Source organism: Tubulanus polymorphus, chromosome 7, assembly GCF_964204645.1.
Source record: "Tubulanus polymorphus chromosome 7, tnTubPoly1.2, whole genome shotgun sequence".
NCBI classification, from domain to species: Eukaryota; Metazoa; Nemertea; class Palaeonemertea; order Tubulaniformes; family Tubulanidae; genus Tubulanus; species Tubulanus polymorphus.
Window position 1 is genome coordinate 13,173,950 of NC_134031.1, and position 22,297 is coordinate 13,196,246.

Below are 22,297 nucleotides of genomic sequence, written 5' to 3' on the forward strand. Positions count from 1 at the left end.
ATAAAACAATCATAAAATGAAATGAGTTTTAAAATCAATATCTGTTACAGAAGCAGCATTCGTCATAATTACCAGTCATCCTGAGAAACCAATAACACAAATGTAAAAACACCAAAATCTCATGTGCGCAACATATTTCCGACAGGTCAAATTGCATACCTTTTCAAATATAAGATCTATGACGCCCCGTAGTCGGTCAGCAGTGTCGATTTTTAAATCCATCATTTGGTTGACTAGAGTTTGGAATTTTTGTGGCGTCAGTTTATTCAGAATACTACGCACTCTCTTATAAAGATCCTACAAACAAAAAATAAACCATGTTATACTAGAACCCAAAGAGGCCTGAATGCAACTTCTTCATCATGATTATGAAAAGCAATTTTCCTCTAGGTCCATAGATGAAGCGGTGCAGTTAACTTTGCAAATGCAAGTGATTTGATGTCAAGTGCAGCATTCAGTTCGAAAGAACATGCTGGCATAGGCAAAACCTATCATAGTAATACATTTTAGGAGGCAATTTAAAAAATGCGTTTTTTATAACCAGCACATCTATACCGGTATATGTTATTTCGAATAGGTGGATGAAATTTTACCAACACTTCAATACAATGGCATTAACCTACTGAAGCATTTCTCATTAGTTTACTGAATAATTTTAGAAATAAATAAGCAAACAGCTGGTTTCATTTTACAAATAATTTGAGAAATAAATGAGCAAAAGCTGGTTTCATTTTACAACAATACTAATAGGGATATATAACTGCTACATATCTATTGCACAATCACTAACAGCTACACATGAGGTGTCATTCTGCTGCAGAGGCTGTTAGCACACATACATTGACACAAGGAGTGAGGTTCGGTGATTTTGACTCGGACATCTTGATCCTGATCGTACCAGTTTTTAGGCAGAAGATGAATCTATAGTAACTTCCCAAAATAACTGGATTCCGTCTACGGCCAAATGGACAAAAAGTGAACGCAATAGCCCGCTGGGACTTAAGTCCCAAGTGGGCTAAACTAAGGGATTCAAAGCTCCACCAGCACGAATTAAGGACTTAGATAGAATTGTATGGAAAGTAACAGATGTTGAGAAAGCAGACCCAAAAAAAGAACAATATGATAAATTTTCAGTAATATCTAAAGTTTTTCAGTAACAAGCGTGTAATGTATAATATGACGCTGGATTGAAAAAAAACGGTTAATTTTACTTGATTTTGCGTTGCACTTGTTTTTTTTTCATTTCAATTGTCAATCTGATATTTTAGGTTTGTAATACTGGCATGAGATGTGTAGATTATAATTGTCAACTCCTAATACTACTAATGCTTAACTTGTCACTAGTCAGTACAAAAAAATGAGCGTGAGGCTCTACAAAACATTCATGCAAGGAAACTTAACTGTGTAACAACTTCAAAATGGTGGACACCCCTTCTCTTTGTTGTTGGTTTCTTGTTAAGGTTTATCACTTATATCAGATAAAATGACGTCTAAATCCAAAAATCATCGCAATCCTTGTCGTGGTAGCCGCCATTATTCATAACAGACACACTGATTACAGCAGAGAACCGTTGCAACTGGTTGGCAGTGAGAAGTTGTTGTTAACATTTTTTTTCTAATTCATTTTTCATTTTTACCAAATAAATAACGCAGAATCATCGATTGATACAAAAATAAATCAACTTAGGTTACTTCCAAAAAAAACAAGAGGACTTCTAAGTCCTGAGGTTCGAAGAAGCTAAGTCTGATGTATCAATTAAAAATAACATAAAAGAAAGGCAAATTATGGAAAAGAAATTAATATTCAATTTGAAAAGTTTGCTTAAAAAAAATTCAATTTGTTTTCTGTTTGCATTGTGCATGTGGTAATGTTATTGTTTACATCTGACATCATCAATAAAATAAGGCGCGCAGCTGAGCTTGCCTGACAATCAACACAATTCATTTACACTAAAAATGCGCTTACTTGAAAACTATGTAGTGTATCAATCTGGAATTTTCGTCACAATATCCAATGCTAAATACCTTACTTCAAAGGTTTATTTGGTGTAAATCAGATCACAAATATTTCTAATATTTTGTTCTTAACTTTCGAAGTGGAGGCCGGTGTCGGCATCAACGTGTGTATGGCCGTACATACGGGTACTGGCGCTTTAACAGGCTCAGCATTGATGGTGTATTTATGCGCGAGTAGATGTAATGATTTGTTTTAACCGCTAGATCGGCGTTCATTATGCATGATTTAAAAAAATGATATTATTCAGAGTATTTGAATATATTTATCATGATAATTATAATATTCTTAAGACAAGGAATTGCGTATGTGGACCTATTTCATTGAGGCGTATCACTCAATCTGAAAAAAAATCTTCCGATCCAGTCATGTGACTTCATGACTGCAACTTGACGATAGCTTAGGTTGTCATTCTTCGAACCAATGATTCAACGCCCCAAGCAATCAATGTTGTTATTTTTATAACAGTGTGTGCTGTATCTTTATAAGACATGCGAGAGAGTATATAAAATATATTGATAGTAGTAGGTTGCCCCGGTGAAAGCCAGCTGATAGATGTACTGTATTGAATGTGTGCAGGAAGACACGTGTATGCCAGTGGTCTGTGTAAACAGTGATATTGATTGGATGCTTGGCGCGTACATCAACTAGCATAACGCGCGGCATGCGCTAAAGGACTCCTATTTTAGTTTCCAAAGTAAAATCAACATGTTTAAACTTTTTTCGCGACATATTTTTAAAGAAACAACGCTTGAGTTTTCCGTAAAACATAATGAAAATAGACTTAAATTGAATTTTTGAACACCCACTCGTAACAGCCACTCGTTATTTGTGCGGTCAATCCGTAACGATTACGGGAAAATAGTAACAGTTGGCAGGTCTAAGAAAGTACTGAATATGATGTCTCAAGATTCAGTAAGGGAAACGAGAAATTGAGCTTAACTGTGCATTGGTAAAAATAGCCTCAAAACAGCTTAAAAGGTAAAGAGGACCAAAAATGTTATTAAGGAGAAATAGATTTGTCATGTCTCAAATTTATCAATAAAGGGACACAATGGAACAATCCTTTTATATTTCTTGGTTTGGTTCATATCCATTTTTCATGGCCATTCAATACACGGCAGTACTCAGCCATATATTTAATTTAAGTTGCAACCTATGTTTTCAGCATAACCATAGTGCTGATCTGCCTACCAGATAATGATTGCGCAGCAATCCAGAACTGAACCCACAAATTGGTATGAAAGTCAAGCACATGCACTGGCACATCTACCCATGTTATAAGGCCCACTAGTATCATTTTCCTAACTGAAAACCCAATCTCAGTAGGGAACTGAACTGGCCACGTATTTACGGTGTGAACGCAGATTCGACGCTTAGCTAGCCGCGTATTTACATCCTTGTAGTTCGCTACACTCAACACTAATTACACTCCCTTCTATCGGCACACCAGATGACTACCACGCTAGGCTTACTAAGTGCCGAATTGCCAACTCGTCGTGTGAATGTAACTGGCTGTATTTATGCCATATTTTGGTGAATTCAGCACCAGCGAAGTACAATTCTTCATAATTGCCGAATGTAGTGTGAACACGGCTATATATACCTCAGTTTCCATTTCTTCTTGATCACGTTCCAATTTGTCTTTGCCTCGTGATGGTTTCCATGCATTCTCTGCACGCTTTAACTTCACTTGACCAATCTGCATGTCGATTACTTTTTTAGGCATATCTTTTCCTCCGCGATCACGCTGCTGACTACGGTTTTTGTCCATGCTACGAGAACCACTCTGAAAACAGAAAACGAGTCAAAATTCTTATTTGAACTAGCAGAAAACTCGTCTTTGACAGGTTTAAATGGAGTTTTTGGTGGTGCCAAGGGAAGATGAGGCAAAGATCAATGCAAAGGCAGGTTCAGGGAGAATCCTGAACCTGCCCTTGGTTCAGGATTCTGAACCAGAATCAAAGGGAACCCAGATAGATACCCCTCTCTTCAGATAAAATGTCATCCTAAAAATCCTATTTGATCTTTTTCATATTTTCAGAGTCAGCACAATCAACCTCGGTTAATCCTTATCGCTAGGGAAGTTCTTTAGTACAGATTAATCATAATCCAGTTAAACTATCATTTAAGTGCATAAATCGTAAAATAGCAGATTTACAAATGTTTATATTGCCTAAAATCATGTGGCTACAATAAAGACACTTAATACGACCTTCATTAAATGGAGGAGCTTGGGACTATGACAGTGATAGATAACTTCAGTTATATTTTCAGTTTATATTTTCTTCAGTGTATATGCATGTTCCCAGCTTACGAAAGATATTTAAAAACAGGACCAATTTTTTATTTATAAGCACTTATACAATTTAACCAGGCGTAGACGCATCTAAGAGTAATAACAAACTGCACATAGGAAAAGTTTCCCTTTAATAGTCGACAGGTCAAATACGTCATATTGATATTGTAGCTGGATAGCAGAATATGTTAGTGTTACTTACCATTCTACCACCACCTAAAGCCGACCTGACAAATCCAGGCGTGAAGTCAATCATCATTGGACTAGCTCGTGTGTCCATCTGTCGTGGCTGTAAAAACAGCATGATTATCATTTTGAAAAAATTTTGTCATTGTCATAATTAATATACACTGCTTTTTAACACAATATATACCTTCTCAAGAATGACATCAGGTAATCTAGGCAAACCATCAGGTTTTGCTTTACAGGTTCCTTGTAAACTCAGTAAGAAATCTCTGTCATAGATTCGTTTGCCTTCAGGATTCAGTGGACTCCATTGGTCTGAAACAGTGCATGCCAAGTAAAATAGATCAGCGGGACACCACAACCACTGAGTAGTTTGTTTATCTGACAATTTCTTCTCAACCCGGATGTACAGAATTCAGACTCAAACTTCAGACTTCAAACTCATCACAATCAAAGAACAGGTCATATAATTCATCAATTGAATTTGGTCTCAAAATTAATGAAATGCAAATAAAGAAAAAAATATGACATCTAACTCCTGTTAAATTACTGGCCACATTTTTTTCTATAACTGTTCACTACAATATAAGGGCAGCAGATAAGTCCTAGGGTACAAATGCCTCGAATATCTAAACAGCCCATCAAACAGTATTGATTACTTCCCACAATAACTTGATTAACTTCCAACAAGAAGTGCTAAAAACAATAGACCCGGGTAGGCTTTTAACTGACATAAATATCAGAGAAAAAGACAATTTTCTGGAGAAAAATAAACTGATCTATTCAATTAAGAAGTTTGCCTAGTATGTCATACCTTCCTTGTAGTGGTATTTCAATACCAAATGAGCTTCTTTATTTTTTTCAATTAAATCATTGCTAGACGGCTTAACATTTTGTGCAGGCGTTACATTATTCACTGCTGATTCTGATGGAGCTTGGCCGGCATTTTTCTCATTTTTCTCTTGTACTTTCGCTTGTTCAGCTTCCTGGCTTGGTTCTGTGGTAGTAGTTGCAGCCACAATTTGGTGAATGTGGTTCGTTTGTTTTGTGTCCACGATCACGGCTGATTTTGGTGGTTTCTCAGTCTCCGTAAACACTGGAGCAGGAGTAGCAACCGGACCTGCTATAGGAGTAGCAGGAGTTATTGTTGGTACTGGAGGCTGTGTCACCGACTCTTCTTTAGCCTGAAAACATTTATAAATGTTCAAACCATGATGCTTTACCCGCGCAGTAAAAGAATTCTCCAAATTTTTTATAACAATCTTGTCATCAGGTACTGATATTATTACAATGCCTTAACTGACCCTTAACCAATAACATACCCACATCAAATTTTATGAAATTCTGATAACGAATATAAGAGAAATGGAAAATGTTTTTTATAATTTGTTTAAGCATTTTGCGTCCCCATCCGCTGTTTAAAGTAGGAAACTACAAAATTGATTTTTTTTGTTATGGATTAATGCTTAATATTGAGAGTTAGTGACTCCAACTGCTGTTGGGTGGCGTGACACAAATATGTGCTACCTCTACTTAATGAACACCTTTCTAAAGTGAACATTTTTTCCAGAACCCCAAGCGTTCACTATAGGGCGGTTATACTGTAGATACAATACATGTGTAGGTGGTACAATGCAAAAAATAGTTAAATATCAAGACTATAAATCAACCCCGTTGATATTTTCCTAAAAAAACCTTCACATTCACATGAGGACTGGCGAGTCAATGATTGTAGTGTTATCATCTTACCGAAACTGATGGTGATTCACTTTGCATGAATAGATCCATATCTGAACCTTCTTTCGCCTTGCCCTTCTCATTTAAATCTTTCATTTTCTGTTTTCGACTCTTCTTGTCTTTCACTGAAAAAGACAAAGCCACAATAAATAATGAGTAAATAAAAGAGCCACAATGAGCTAAAGTAAATAAAAGAAATTGTGTAGGACAGCCCCACTCATTGATCTATCCGAATAGGGTTGGCAGGGATGCATAACTGTGGACCTGTGTTTTATGTAATAATGCTAATAATACTGGCTGCCATTTTTTGTTTCACAACTTCCATCGTCTGAACATGACGCACTAGTACAGTGCCAGACAAACCAGATGAAGATCAGTGATTGCCATGGGGATAAAGGAAATTAAGATCATCAGGCAACACAGTAGACCAGTGTTTCGAACTCAACATGCACATACTTGAACTAACCGAGAACCCTCCACATGGTCCTCATGGGCTGGGGAGAACATATAACAGTCATTATGTCATATTGATAAGTACATAAAACAAGAGCCCCAAGGGGCACTATGGCCAGCCTGTCAGCTTTTCATAAAATGGCAAATGATACATTCTCTGGGTTATATTTGTCAAAATACACTCCCAGCTCAATGCCATTATAACAATAATTTACAAAATGCAATTGCATTTTCATAAGTAGCACAGACAGCGACTGGAGCTGGCAGGAACAAATACCTCAGATGAATCTTTTCCCTTGGTCTTATTAGGCTATTGATTTAAATGCAGAGTAGAATTAAATTTTCTGAAATTTGCTCAATAAAACAAAATGGAATTGGATTTGATGTTTCATTTGTTCAATGAAGCAAAATTTAATTGGATTTAATTTTTTTTTTTTTGCAGAATAAAATTTGCAGTTTGAGCACATGGATAATAAGCATATCTAGGTCATCCATCTGATTTGAGAAAAAGCTAATTTTCCCGGACTTTGCACAATTGTCAATGATATTTTCTGTAGTGCAAATAAAAATATTCCTCCCAAACACCAAATCAGCTAAAGATTTCACAGGTATTGATCTTGAAATATAATTTTAGATCTCAAAGTAAAACGGTAGCCGATACCACAGGGTCACGTGAACATCTGCTGATCTCTGCAGCTAAGCCAATTACAGAGTTGTTGTTCGTCCTTCGGAGTCGAAGATGACCAAACTTCAGTTTCAGCTTCTGTGTGTTCTCTGATGGCTGATGAGACCAATTTTGGCTCTGAAGCCCGCCTGATTTCAGAGGTCATGGCTCCCTGGTGAATCAAGCTTCATAGGGGTTGGAGAATGGATAATGCTCTAATGAATGATTTGTATGAATATATGCTCAGTTGTACAGTGAAAGAGCCTTTTCTCTGGAAACCATGTCATTTAAATTCGCTCCATTTGACTATATAGTAATAGTCTCAGCCTACGGCTGGCCTAAAAATGTTCCTACTTAATTAACAACCAATGACCAAAGGTCCTTCATTAGCTTTACAATAATCTGAATAGCTGAACCATTTTGGATTGTGAGAACAGATTAAATACTCATGGACTAGTGTATGAGTAACACACGTGTATGAGTAAGACACCTAAATTAACCTTTACCCATGCATAATTTGATAGGGTAAAACTGAAGGATATGATAATAGCTTGCTGATAATAAGTAAAGTACCCGAATCAGTTGAATAAGTCTACCACCATATAACAAATGCTCATTTCTGATTCGTATCAGATTTTACTCCACTCACTAATTATTATAGGTAGATGTTAATTCAATACAAGAAATACTATATAACAGTTGACTGTATATAGTCACTATAACGAAGAAAAGAATGCTTGCAACCGAGGCCAAAAGCCGCTTTACATAAAATATTTTGCCTGGTAATATCGCTCAGCAGGTACGGTATATATAAACAGAATCATTGACTGACTAGTTTGCAGTTTGCTGGTACAGTCGACAAGAATAGCAACACCACAACACATAGACCTGAATACATATGCAATGAACATTCCACCAGTATGCATTACAAACTTATTACATTCATACATAACCTATACTAAGGTATTCCCTTTGTCTCAGTCGTTCCTCTGTGACTATATAATCACAAATAATTAGCACTAAATTATAATTACCACTTCATTATCCCAATAAGATGATCTTCCATAGACTTAATCTATCTTTGCATGAGAAATTTACAACCCTCATGTTGACATGTGTGTAGTTCAAGTTTGACTTATTTAGTATAACATAAATGACCCCATCGACAATATTTGTTGTATCACATATATAAAATTATGTAACAAGGAAAAGTAACTTCACTTAATGGATCAATAAATAATATCTTGATTAGAAGAAAATAAGAGCCCATTTTCCCATACCTCCGTTTTATGCTAATTGTTTACAGTATGACGGTTAACAAAGTTTCTTCATCAAACATGATAAAATTTTGAAGCTGCAAGAAAGCATTACTTGAAGGTAAGGTATGGTTACCTCGTCTTGGACTTTTCCCTCGATCTCGTGGCATTTTAACTAGTCTTGATAACTGCTTCGACGAATATCTGCTCTCATTACGATGAGGACAACTCAACGAAACAAATATCCACAAAACCTCCTTTTCTGCTACATATTTAACTTGAATTCCTCAATTCACCGGCTTTTATCACGATGCCATGCTGTTGATGCTGTTTCACCACATTAATATGCCATAATGATCAGTATGACCTAGATTGATCCAGATCTACAGTGACCTCAGATCTGCTGATTTCATTTCCCTACTGAAGTTCATTTACTGTGGACCTTGCCACCACTAATACATTGTCAGTGTCTACACAGACATAGCCTCACTCAAGAAACAACTATATATCATATATACATATATCCGTGCATACATGCATTCACAGTTAAGTTGTTGTACAAGACTCACCGCAATACTTAAGTTTTTCAGAGCCTTTATCAACTGGTTTAACTAGTGCTACGCTAGCAATACCTCAGCAAATGAAAATGTTCCTTATTCTAATCTGATGAAACATGAGGGTACATAATCATCTGTTGTTTTTGTTTACAGGAATACATTAAACCCGGAATTGAAATTATGAATTATGAAACCTAAACAATGTTAACCATTCAGCGTCATTTGTCATTTTACAAATGACAACCAAAACGTCACAGGTCTATGTGTACACATACATGCTATTATTGACAAAGATGTAGAATGACTTCTTGTGATTATATAATGAGCCCTATTTGAACGTCGAAATGTTATATTGCATTGAATACTCATGAGAAGACGTATTGTAATAGAAATGGATGTATGGTTATATCAGAAGCGGCAGGCATAAATAGAAATAATAAGTAAATCGGATTATTCGGTAAGATGGCGGATGTATACACGATGCAGAAGTCTGATATAAAAGTTAGAACCTGAATGGGGATGCTGGTGGAATGACGAAGCTATCTATGATCTGTGTCTGGCCGGCGTGAATTTTATTGACGGTAACAAGCGGTCAATATACAAATGTGTAAACATATAATTTCAATATTCAAATGTTTAGAAAATATGTTCGATATTAGGGCCCGATATGCTGGTTTCATGAGAACAATACCGATAAGCAATTCAAAATAGCATAGCTGTCGTATACGGTTCCGCATCTTCTGATGGCATGTGTTTCAGGTTTCAATTCAATTCTTTATTGATCCTTATTTTTAACATAACATATAAGATTCCCAAATTCAATAAAGTTACAAATTTTAAAATAAGAAAATAAAACATACAAAACACATGCGTAATTCATACAGAATTACATAAACAAGCCTATTGCTATTTCAAATGACAATATCTACTTCAACCCAGACTCAAGAGGATGAGTCGGAAGCCCCCCCCGGGATAACTTAATTAGGCCGGTTGACCTGCTACCCAATCGCCAAATCTCACAATTCCCCACAATTCTTAAAACTTTGATTTTAAATTTGCAATTCCACATAAGCTTATCCCAAAAATTCTACATTTTTTACGCAGGCGTCAAATTAATAATTCATTAAAATTAATTTTCTTGTTTCAACTTATGAATGGAAACGCATAGGCCTACCGATCTTCGGCATGAAGTTTTAGGCAGAATTTCAGAGAATCCGTGCTCCAAGTAATCAAAAAAAGCCTAAGATGTCCCCTTGATTGAATCCAAGGTTTTCATAAAAATCTGTCTATTGATACAATCTCCATCACACACAAACTGCATGATGTTTCATCATGAATATACATGGTAGCGGTTTTTTCCCACTGACTCAAATAAACACTCTCCCCGTTCATGGTGTGACGATTTCTATACACTGTGTACGAAGTTTGTTAGACAATTTATTTTCGTAAATTGAACAATTTCCAAGTTCCCAATTTTACTGCCCTTCTATAAAATTCACTGCTTTTCACGGCCAGCCGCGATGAATCCTGGCAGTTGAATCATTTGCAAGAAAATTTAGAAATTAAAAGCGTTTTACGAGCACTTAGAGCGATCTTGAACCCATGAACGACTATTATATTTTGGAAGGTAATGGCTAGTTCCGATGTGGTACTGTCACCCCGATATAATTTGCATATTTCATAATCATATAGATCTACAATGTCATATCGAACAGTTCATAACATTTCATAGCTCTACTACATATTATTAATAATAATAATAATAATATAATATAATTATGACTATAGTGTCAATATGTGCTTTAAGGTCGTAATCAACATGTGACATTACTCAACATGTTTTCACGATAATTAGCTATAGTCAGTGCTCATCGATAATTAATTAATGTCTCTCAAACATGTCACTAGGTGTTTGTTTGCGAGTCCTGATGTCTACAACTTGTCTGACACCTAGTTCTCACATTATACTCATGATTCTGTATATAAGACTATGTAAAGCTATGATAATCATTCTCATTCCGGGATGCAATAAAGATTGTACAAAGAAGGTTTAACTGCCTTGTTGTTCCTGATGGATGGAATCCTGTACCGCTGGTGTAAATGCTAGTTCCCCAGCCAGCCTGCCGATACAACAACCAGCCGGTTACAGTACATCCTCATTCAATGACATTCAGCATCTCATGCATTACGGGTCGAGTCCTGAATTATTGCAGTTAAAACGCGCCGATGAATGCTCACTAAAAATCATCACCCAGTAGTGTATAATATCTGAAGGCGTTCGCCACACACGCGCGGCAACAGTAAGTAGGCCTATATACATTACTACTGTCGCCGCACGCGCGTGTCTGCAACCGATCGATAAAATACATACACTCATCATAGTACAAATGTAGATACAAAATCACTGTGTTGCAATGAATATGCATTGAAATGCGATACTTTTACGCGACGATAAGTGAAACAGGCACTGAACGCTCTTACGGTTCACCTGATTACCGATCGTGCCAGACCAATTGAATGAGATCGTCACCCGAATACCGAAATCCGCGACAAAACGCGGATCCGTGGGGAATTCTTATCCCTGCAGGAAAATTTTAACTAGGCCACTCGCAAGGCGCGCTTTTCATAAACATGTACATGCACAGATCAATACATCACATAGCAGCAAGTTTGTAACAAGCACGTGTGTGAAGCATGAATACACATAAATGGGTATGTGTTCTTCTGAAAAGAAATGTAGTTCTAACAACAAATAAATTAAGTAAATTGATAATTAAGCAACGGATTACGATGAATTCAATAGGGTTAGAGCTTTCATTACTGCATTGCGAGTTTTAAAACTTCCGAAGAGAAACTTAGCCTCGTTAGGCAGTTATTTTGTACCGAAGGAAGAAAGTTTCAAGTGCAATAACGAAATGGACTTCGCTTAAGCGAAAGTCAATAAAAAAAAGGGCCATTTGGAACACCTTAGGTTGAGCACGAGTTGGCCTTCAAATTTTCTGTTATGCATTTGAAAAAGTACTTGCATTCAATGAATCAATTCAATATCTTATGGAAATCAAACTTGAAATGCTTATTTTAGTCGCAAAATTTATCCAGATGTACAATAGCGTATCATAGCAAGACGAAAATACCGTTTCCTAATGGCTTGTTTAGTAATCGCTGATGCAGTACGTTATCAAATGCTTTGTCGAAATCCATAAAGACTGTAAGGCCTAACAGTAGATTTCAGTCAAATAACCATCTGGTCCAGTTATCCATGGTTTCAAGTAAGCCTAATTGACTTTGTAGACCTTCGTTTTATTAAGCCGTGTCGACCGTTGAACAGGATGTTATTTAATTCGCTTCACTTTCAATAGGATGGTGCAGCTGCTTCAGCATACATGTGATCTTGGTCCACACAGTAATCAGACAAGATCAAGAATACTAACAGGGCTGTGCAGATAACCCGTTATCGCTGCTTTGCAGCTATATTCTTAATAAATTATTTGACGCCTGCGAAAAAATGTAAAATTTTTAGGATAAGCTTAAATGTGGGATTGCAAATTTGAAATCGAAGCTTTAAGAAATTTGGGGAATTACAAGATTCGGCGATTGGGTTGGTTATACAGGGTTTGACTGTAAAAAGTGGTTTAATTTTTTATTGAAAATTGTCAATAATGACAACTCGCAACCGACATCATTCACTTTTGCCTCAAAGCTGGTCTGCAACTTCATTGCCTCCATGGTTGAGGAAAGAACTCTTCTTATGTCTGCTTCGTCATGACTTTGGAGCATATCGTGTGGCCTAGCCCAGTCAGTTTGGCTGTCACTCGATATCCAATTAATGTCATTTAAAATAAATATTCTGTATGAATTACACATGTGTTTTGTATGTAGTATTTTCATATTCTAAAATTTGTAACTAGTGTTTTGTTTATTGTATTTTCTTGTTTCAAAATTTGTTACTTTATTGAATGTTTAACATAAGGATCAATAAAGAATTGAATTGTCAACTGATACACAGGCCATCAGAGGACGCGAAGCCGTATACGACAGTTATGCTATTACAAATTGCTTTTCGGGATCGCTCTCATGAAACCTGCGTACCCCTAATATTGAACATCTTTTCTTAAACATTTGAACATTGAAATTATATGTTTGAAGAAAATGAAGAAAATGGAAGAAAAGGTCGAGTTATCAAGGAATTGATACCTTCGATCCCGGTTCTTTGTATGCGGCAAAGCGCTCAAGTCTTTGACTGTTTGCACTTATACAAATCGGCACCACCTTTGGCATAAAATTTTGTGCAACGAAAAGCATTCGCTCAAGATAGGTAAACCGGGCATTGCTTGAAAAATTTTTTTAATTCGTGACTTCAAGGTTCTAGAAGTTTATATTGTATTTCATCTTTCTTAAAGAATTATTTTGCAGTCAAATAAGACCAAAGATTAACATTTGTTTATGGTCTACGTCCAAAATTTCATAGGGTATAGGTAGGCACGGCAGGGAAACTATTTTATATTTTCAAAAAAATATTTTTCACAATATGAAAAAATATTCCAATAAATTCATATGATGTCACATATCAGAGGGTGGCCGAATATTGAGTCTTGGAAACGAAACCTCTTCCAATGTATGGCCACGTAAGCTAAAGCGCCGGGGCATAGTATTAGATTGTTTTAAATCCTTGAATTTACCACTACCATATTCAGACCTCGACCTATACCTATAGTTTGCTGCTTAGTATATTCAGCTCACAAGAAATTACAATTTATTACAAATTCTATCAAACAGAAAACACAGCACTAATCTTCTGCTACGACGATTATTCGGCCTGTTATCATACCAAACGTGCAAGCGCCAAGCAGCGTTACAGCATCACCATATAGTAGTCTGCATGAGCGTGTGTTTGTGTGTTTAGCACTCCCGCGCACGTGGAGGCCTTGTGTAGTGAACATTCGCTTCACTTCAATCTCAATCAACACAATCACAGGGTATTAAAATAAAACAATACCTATATATGTGAAATAATTATATTCTCACCAGCAATGAGCATTTAGAATTCGCACATATACGGCACCTAGTCCAATGAAACGTTTGCCATTAATGGCTTTCCCATAACTATTTTAGTAGCGCCGCAATTCCCCGTAAATCCCAAAAACAGCCAATCACAATCGCTCGTAGAGACAACGTCCCCCAATCGAGGTCATTGCAATTCTATAAGCAAGAGCTAAGAATTTTCCTGCCAAAAACAGTTTTTCGTCAATTTAAACAAAGTTGACCATGTCATCGACGGAGGTTCGTCATGTCTTCAATCGATTATGCGCCGTTTAACCCGAGAACCAATGAAAAAATGCTCACATTAAAAAACGTACCGCGATTTTACATGAATTGGCTCAATGCCAACCTTATACCGCTGACAATGGTAAACCAAAAACACAGACAGTGGTAGGCAGGAACAAATACGTCAGATCAATTTGTTTTCACCTACGAATTTGCTGAACAAGACTTTCAAGGACATTGCCAAGCTTTCAAATTCAAAGATTCCTACTGACTTTCCCAGCAAACACTTTCAAGGAATTTGAGACAGCTACAAAACCGCAAACTTCCAAGATTATAGGAATCATGGAACAAAGGTTACTGGTGACGTATTTCCAAACAAGTTACACATTTAGTAATGGCAACACAGCCATGCTACGCAAGCCACAAAAACCATATACATTTCCAAATAATGGACTTACCTTCCAAAGGAATTGCTTCAGCTGACAATTCAGATGCATCGAGTGTGGATGTGTCAACCGAAGCTTCAATGGCAGGTACTATTTCTCCATCACTGACATGCTGTGCGGCAGTTTCGGACTCCACAAGCTCACGTTTATCGCTTTGCGGCGTGGTTTGTTTATCAACATTTATAGTCACATTTATTTCACTACTAGTGGATTCTATCTCAGTAGATGATGCTTCTGCACTCGGCGATGGCGTTGCAGGCAATGAGTCTGCTATGTCACTGGTTGGTGAATCAGTAGTTGTTACGATACTGCAAGGTTCCGACGATGATAGTTCCTCATCACAGACAGGTTCCTGAATTATAACTGCATCAACGGTGGGAGGTGGCGCCACCATAGCAACAGGTATAACAACTGGGGCTTCTAGGGCACCAGGGTTAACAACTGGCTGCTGTTGTGATGGCGGAGTCGAATATTGGACAGCAACTGCAGCAACTTTAGCAGCAAATTCAGCGGCGACGCTGGGTCCCTGAACTGGTGCTGGGGGTGGTGTATCCTGGAATCAGAGGAAATTGCAAAGAAACTAGAATGTGGCAACCCCACTAATGCCGTCCGGGGAAGACGAGGCAGTAAATGGGCATGTCTTTAAGAACTGTAGGCTGTATCGCGGACAAGAAATTCAAGATGACTGCCATGGGGGCCATAGTTGATGGCGGATAGCCTCCATTTTCAAGGAGGGTGGACATCTTAACTGCCTCAATCCTCGAACTAATTTGAGGAACAAGAGCGGGCACTACGATCAGCCTAAATATTTGCTTTTTATGAATCGATGCAATTTGTGGGTTGTGACAAAATACTTTTTCTGCTTCTTTATAGTTTAAACAGATAAATTGTGTTTTGTTAAGAAACACAGACAGGGAGATGGCAGGAATGAATACCTCAGATGAATTTTTTCTTTTCGACTCGTTGATCTGAATGCAGAACAAAATGAAATTGGATTTGATGTAATTTTGTTCAATAAAATAAAATTGGATTCGATAAATTGCAGAATATAATTTGATTGAATTTGAAATTCAAGCACATGGCTTATTGGTATATCAAGTCCATCCATGGATAGCGACGATTTTAGATAAAAGTTTGTTTCCCTGACCCTTGCACAATTGCTGAGAAAAAATCCATACCCTATGATAGGAGACTTATGGTTTGGTAAAACTGGTATTTTTGTGCAAACCCCCCCCCCCCCCCCCGGGTATTTTAACAAGGCCCTTTTTCATAATTTGGCTTCATAGGGATTGAAGAATGGATAACATTTTGATGCAGGATTTATATGAGTATAGCAATAAGCTCAGCGTACATGGCCTATAAATCAATTAAGAACTACAGGCTGTATTGCTCTTACAAGGTTTCTAGGGGATGGCATATGATGGGCAGTTGATGATAGACACAAGTCATTCCACAATCAATGTCTCTGGTGATAAAGGGTCCCAACTTTAAAGAGTTTGTCATAACTTGGGAATTAATTAGTAAATCCCTTCACCAGGAGCCAGCTGCTTAGCGGTCAGTCCAAGTTTACCAGCAGAGTATTCCTGATATTGTGACAAAACTTTATTCTGAACCTTTGTAGTCCAAACCATTCACTGAGCAACTGGCAGCTAGTTCCTAGTACTTACGGCAACAGGGGTTGCTCTAGATGATCCAGTATCAGTATTAAGAGGTGGTGTTACCATCTTGTTGCCGCGTGCTGAGCTCATCAGATTGTCAGTAATGTCAACGCCAGTAGTAGGGTCCTGGATCCGAATGATCTTTCGTTCTTTCTGACCAGGGTTCGATGGTGGTCGCGTTTGATTCATTTGAAACGTAGGTGGTTGTTGAGTGTAATAGTTTACTAGAATGAAAATTCATTGAGTTTTCTTTTTGCCGAAAAATATAGTTACATTAACATAAAACAATTGTTTAATTTGATTAGTTTGTGCAAAATGTATGCAAAAAGAATCGGGACATAGAATACAAAATGAAGCAGACTTTAAACCACTAGGTTATATGATTGTTTAAGTTAAAAATTGATTCTGTTGCAAAAAGCACAAAATGATTAGATGTGATGCGTTAAGACATGTTCATCAAGGCACAATAAGGATGTAACTAAACAAACCACCATCATGCACTCTCACCAAATATTATCAAAAATGAAATTTATCATTTTTATGTAATTTGAGTGAATTTCCTCCAGAGGTAAAAATAATCATCCAGATTAGGGATTAAGGTATAATTTCAAGAATTTATATTAGATATTGATCGAGATAACCAAGAGTACCTGATATCTCAGGGGTTATGAACTAATCTCACTTTTACACAAAAATTCATTAGTTTTGCAGTAGGTCATGAAGATTGAAGATTTAAAGAACATCTTGATTCTAGGTACTTTCATTCATACTCCCTTGCATATAATGACTCATTCTCCCTTGGTAAGGGGATTTGAACCTGATGACATTGCAACACTCAGCCACGGCACGAACCCCTGCCACAGTATACTGTGTGCGCAGGTACATGCGCAGCTTTGCCGCACAAAATTTCATGGAAGAACTATCAACGGGAAAACCCAGGCTTTAATGAAACGGGATTTCTGATTGGCTTGTAATGACGTCATCTAAGTTGTGCATGTCGCGGTTTCTTACTGTGGCAATCTCGATGCCGTCAGGTTCGAATCCCTGCCTGGGAGGATGATTATCACTGCACCATAGAACAAAACCTGGCCATAAGTCTTATGTACTGCTTGGCTTCAACTAATATTTTTCATTTACCGTTTTTTAACTGGGACATCATCCAAATGGAATGAAATAATATGGACCTACAAAGACTGACTTGAGAAGTCTACGCACGGACAGTATCCATTAGGAGACAGGGTTTCATTTCATGGTAGTGTCACCATAAGAAAAGAGAATGATTTTCAGTCAAATTAGGTATAGGAACCAAGGTGCATATACATGTACATGCAAACTGAACATAGCACATAGTCCTATGCAGCAGATAAAGAGATATAGATGTGTAGTGTATCCCAGAAAATGCCAGTCATCCTGGAAACTATTTAATTTATATTCTTTTAAGTTGATTAATCTGATAAATGTAGATGTTTATGGTACAGTAGGATATATATCTACAATATTTCGAGCAAACTGACTGCAGTGTTTTGAATAAGAAAACAATATCATTAACTGATTTGATTGATGGGCAGCATTTAAACAGGAATTAGAAAATAACAGAATTTTTTTAGCTCTAGCTCAGAAACAAATATTCACTGGCTTGTACAACATTAAGCATCCTATTCGTATCATTTCCAATTCAATCCCAGAACCAAGTGACTACACTTCCTGGAATACACTCTTTTTAAGTAGAAAGTCATGGCTGAAGGTCAAATTTCTCCAGGTTAAAATCACTTCATCGAACCAGCTAGTCCTTAATCGAATTCATCACGGACAGACAAGGTTGAACCCTTCCTGAGCATACCCGATATGATTCGTTTTATCGCCAAAGCTCTAGGACATTCTGAGGTAATTAATGGCGTTGGAACATGCCATATATATGGGTAAGCAATATTCATTCTGTTTATTTTCTGTATATCTTATTAATTACATGTATTGTGTTGTTGGGTGTCTATATATATGTATACACTGACTACTTTAAATTGCGATTTACATGTAATTTAAATGAATTATTCAAATGTCAATACACATGTACATGGTTGTTTTTCATCACCTTTACTTTGTAGTGTACCTAAATATGTTCGCCAGTAGCCACTTTCGCTTGTATTAGTCAGATGGACAGGTGCAAAATGCTAACTATTGGCTAAATGGCACTTCACGGAGTGGGGAATGCTCAAGAAGAGTCAATTTACTGCGCAGGTAATCAATATTAACCAAAACCTTTCCACATCAAAATGTTTGATATCATAATAAAATATGATAATCAATTAGAATGATTAAATCGAACATCAATTCTCTGATTCTGATCTGCAATATCATTACAATCATTTTGCCCACATTTCCCAAAATGATATGTGTTTTGCGTTTCAACTCTTTAACGAGGCAATTCTGGTAGGTGGCAACATTAGGATGAATGCAAGATAATCTGAGATCAATTTTGATTTTCTTAATGAATCTGATTTCATGTACTTGGTAGGGTATTTTCTATGAAAGCAATTTGTAACATCTATAATGTCAAAAAGGAAATACGTATGAGCCTACTTGACACACTGAAGAAAATACCCAAACCACACATGAGCTGGGATGATGATAGACCTATCACCAGTGTTCCCGCCGGGTTGAAAAAAACATGGCAGCCCTCACGGAAGCGACATAGGCCTAAGGCCTCACCAAAACAGGGGTCCAATAGCACTCCCCTGGTAGTTTGCTTGATGCACGTGACTGTACAAGAACATTGAATTCTTTAATGGGCATATGATCAAATCAATATTCCCTTAAAGAATTCAATGTTCTTGTACAATAAAATGAATTTTTGTCAATTCAGCTTGCCAAAGTTTTATTCATCAATCTTCTACAGGCTGCACATACTTAACTATGCAATGCCAGCTCGCTGTTCTTCAGCAGGCAGAATATCTAACCGGTTTTGACCCACATGTCCATTGATTATACAATGTGATTATTCCAGGATATCTAGTGCCCACATAATAGACTTTCTGCTGGCAGGCATATACAATGTAGATACTCAAATGTGAATGCTTGATAAAGTAAAATAAAAACATAACTTTTCCCCATAGGTTTTTATATTAAAGCACTCTGTAACATATATCACATCTTTCATTTGCTCGGCGGTCAAAGGTTATAGCATGGTGGGTTGCCATGCTTAAGACACCACAGTGAGAACACTATATCGCTTTATCAAAATTTCATAAATATTGAATCAGAACCAGAAAATTTAATAATTCCCTGCCCTCAGGGGGTTGGATAAGTAAGTCAATGGAATAAGTACAATAACCACAGAAAGTTTATCTATTCATAGTAACAATTCCTTTTTCAATACGTAGGTAGAATGATTTTAGTTCAGTGAGATAAGCGTGCAACGTTGTCTGTCAAGTACAGCAGGAGTAAAGACGTATCAATTTAACGTAATGTCAAAAATTAAATTATGGGATTGGATTCATTGACCAGACAAGGTGGCCAATGTTTTAGCTCACACTACAGTGGCAGTATTGTATTGAGCAATGCTGTATTAATTAATTAAGAACTGGTACAAAAGCACTTTAAGCTTAAGATTAAGCTTCAGATCAAGGCGCATTTCAGCAATAGACAAAATTTGAATATTTTCAAATATATGATGATTTAAAAGAAATTGTTACAGAAACTGTTATTAGGTGGTGTATGGTTATCAGCGCCCCCTGGTTGTAGATGTAGTAAACATTTACAGGTATTGGGCGGCTGTGGCTGATCATCAATAATTGCACGGTTGTCGATAGGGGTTGTAGCTGCGCCTGCTACTGCTGATGCAACACTGCTACTAGTCGGTACACCTGGCTGCTGCATGTATTCCATGTTCGCTCCAGGGCTTGGATAGTAACCAACTACATAAGAAACAAGAGATAACATAACTTCACTAAATCAACACACAAAACATAAATTATTACAATTCGTTTTTACAAGCGGTTTCAATGTGTATACAATGATGCCATTTTAAGAAAAATCATCAGATTTGATGTGTACAAAAAAAGAACCATTTTTATTTTACTTCGTTACCCAGGGACTAAGATCTGCGTAAACAAATCTGAAGACCAAAATGATGTTCATCATTTGTGCTAAAATCATAGGAAAAGATATGCTGTGGCAATTATAGCCTTGTACTCACAAGCAATTCTCGAGCAACTGCCCGATTTGCTTGGTGTCGAACGAAGAAAATCTGCAGCAACAGGAGACAGCGATTGCTCTATGTTAAAAGGATTCACTCCTCGTCGAGAAATTGCTCATCGATCGCTTGGAGTCGCCATGTGTGCGGTAGCTTGAGACGCCAAGCGACAAGCAACTCATCAACTAGCCTATGAGCACGTGCGAATAATCATGAGATACTTCCATATATGGCAACTTCTCATGCAGTAGCGCGCCATCTCAGCAAGTCACATGATACAGATCCTTGGTGGGAAAGATAATTGCCGTCGCCAGTGAGAGCACACAGGAGACGCCAAGCAAACGATTGCTCGACGGTTCCTTGCAGAACCGGCCTCTAAGAATCGCATCGTGCACACCTGCCTTATAAGAAGCTGGGCACATATGTGTTGAAAAAAGTGGTGGCCATGTTGAAGACCGGTGATTACCTATGTTTTAATTTCAGAAAACTTTGAAATTTCTGATACTTCATTATTCATTTGTCAATTTTTATGGAACATATGCCATTAAGTTGTGTTAGTTACAAAATGGATATTCACTGAAACTTAAATTCAATATTCAAGCAGCGCTAAAACAGGATGAATAAAATTTCAGCCCACGTTGACCTAGACACTTTTTCATTGGATGGAAACTGCAGTCACTAATGGTCACGCATCATGATTTATACAGAATTCAAAGCTGCTCGGGCTCAAAATATAAAATGGTTTTTACCTTTTTTAGAGACACACTTTACTGTACAAATCAATGAATGCTATTTGCCTAAGCAAGTCTGCAATCAACTGATTATGGAAACTCCAAATTTTTTAGACAAGCACTTGCTCCATGCACATTAATCATAAGATATAGAATAGTGGTTGTAATTGTGTTAAGTAACCCTAGACCAGACCATAGACTGGGTAACTTGTACGGTTGTCCAGTAGGCGCTACCTACAATGCTTAGGAAAAGGCATTTTCAGATATATCAATTATTTGGATGAATACATTTTTAAGAAAATTGATATACATGTACCTATTATAAGATAACAAACGTTTTCACAATCAGAGCTTACTCTTACAACTAGGAAGCATAAATCTTAAACAACCCATGTTAGCATCACAGTTTTATGTTTATAGTACAGTATTCAATATTATACAAGAGCCCAAAGGGGCACTATGGCCAGACTGTCGCATTCACTTTTCAAAAATGATGCAATCTATGGGTTCAATTTGTCAAAATACTCTCCCCTCTCAATATCATTTACACAGTTAATTTACACTGACATGGAGTTGGCAGGAAGAAATACGTAGATCAATCTCATCCTTGACCTTCCTTCTTATAAATCTGAATGAGGAATAATTTAAAATGAATTTGGTGTGATTTTGTCCAAATTAGTAAAATTGACTTGGATTTTTATATTTCTTTGAATAAAATTTGATTGAATTTGCAATTCAAGCACATGGCTTATTTGCTTATCATGGTCATCCATCGGTGGTGAGAAAGAGCTATTTTGCCCGAACCTTGCGCAATTGCCAAGGATGCTTTTTCAGTAGTGCTA

At 37.1% G+C, this 22,297-nt stretch overlaps 2 protein-coding genes across 12 annotated transcripts in view; one reads left to right on the forward strand and one right to left on the reverse strand.

The window, feature by feature from the left end:
* Nucleotides 1-22,297, forward strand: part of LOC141909360 (pre-mRNA-splicing factor ATP-dependent RNA helicase DHX16-like) — a 415,810-nt gene that overhangs the window by 78,852 nt on the left and 314,661 nt on the right. The window lies entirely within an intron of this gene.
* Nucleotides 1-22,297, reverse strand: part of LOC141908367 (eukaryotic translation initiation factor 4 gamma 1-like) — a 67,125-nt gene that overhangs the window by 30,153 nt on the left and 14,675 nt on the right. For 6 of the 9 annotated variants that reach the window (XM_074798396.1, XM_074798395.1, XM_074798397.1 and 3 more), the window contains 9 exons: nucleotides 20,225-20,446; nucleotides 16,545-16,759; nucleotides 14,890-15,430; nucleotides 6,249-6,361; nucleotides 5,314-5,683; nucleotides 4,687-4,814; nucleotides 4,516-4,602; nucleotides 3,621-3,803; nucleotides 160-297 (listed from right to left, as the gene is read on the reverse strand). In XM_074798396.1, coding sequence (XP_074654497.1) covers nucleotides 160-297; nucleotides 3,621-3,803; nucleotides 4,516-4,602; nucleotides 4,687-4,814; nucleotides 5,314-5,683; nucleotides 6,249-6,361; nucleotides 14,890-15,430; nucleotides 16,545-16,759; nucleotides 20,225-20,446 — 1,997 coding nt within the window. Of the gene's footprint in view, nucleotides 1-159; nucleotides 298-3,620; nucleotides 3,804-4,515; nucleotides 4,603-4,686; nucleotides 4,815-5,313; nucleotides 5,684-6,248; nucleotides 6,362-8,745; nucleotides 9,016-14,889; nucleotides 15,431-16,544; nucleotides 16,760-20,224; nucleotides 20,447-22,297 lie in introns of those variants that run through there. The other 3 variants (XM_074798398.1, XM_074798399.1, XM_074798400.1) reach the window with 3 other exon arrangements.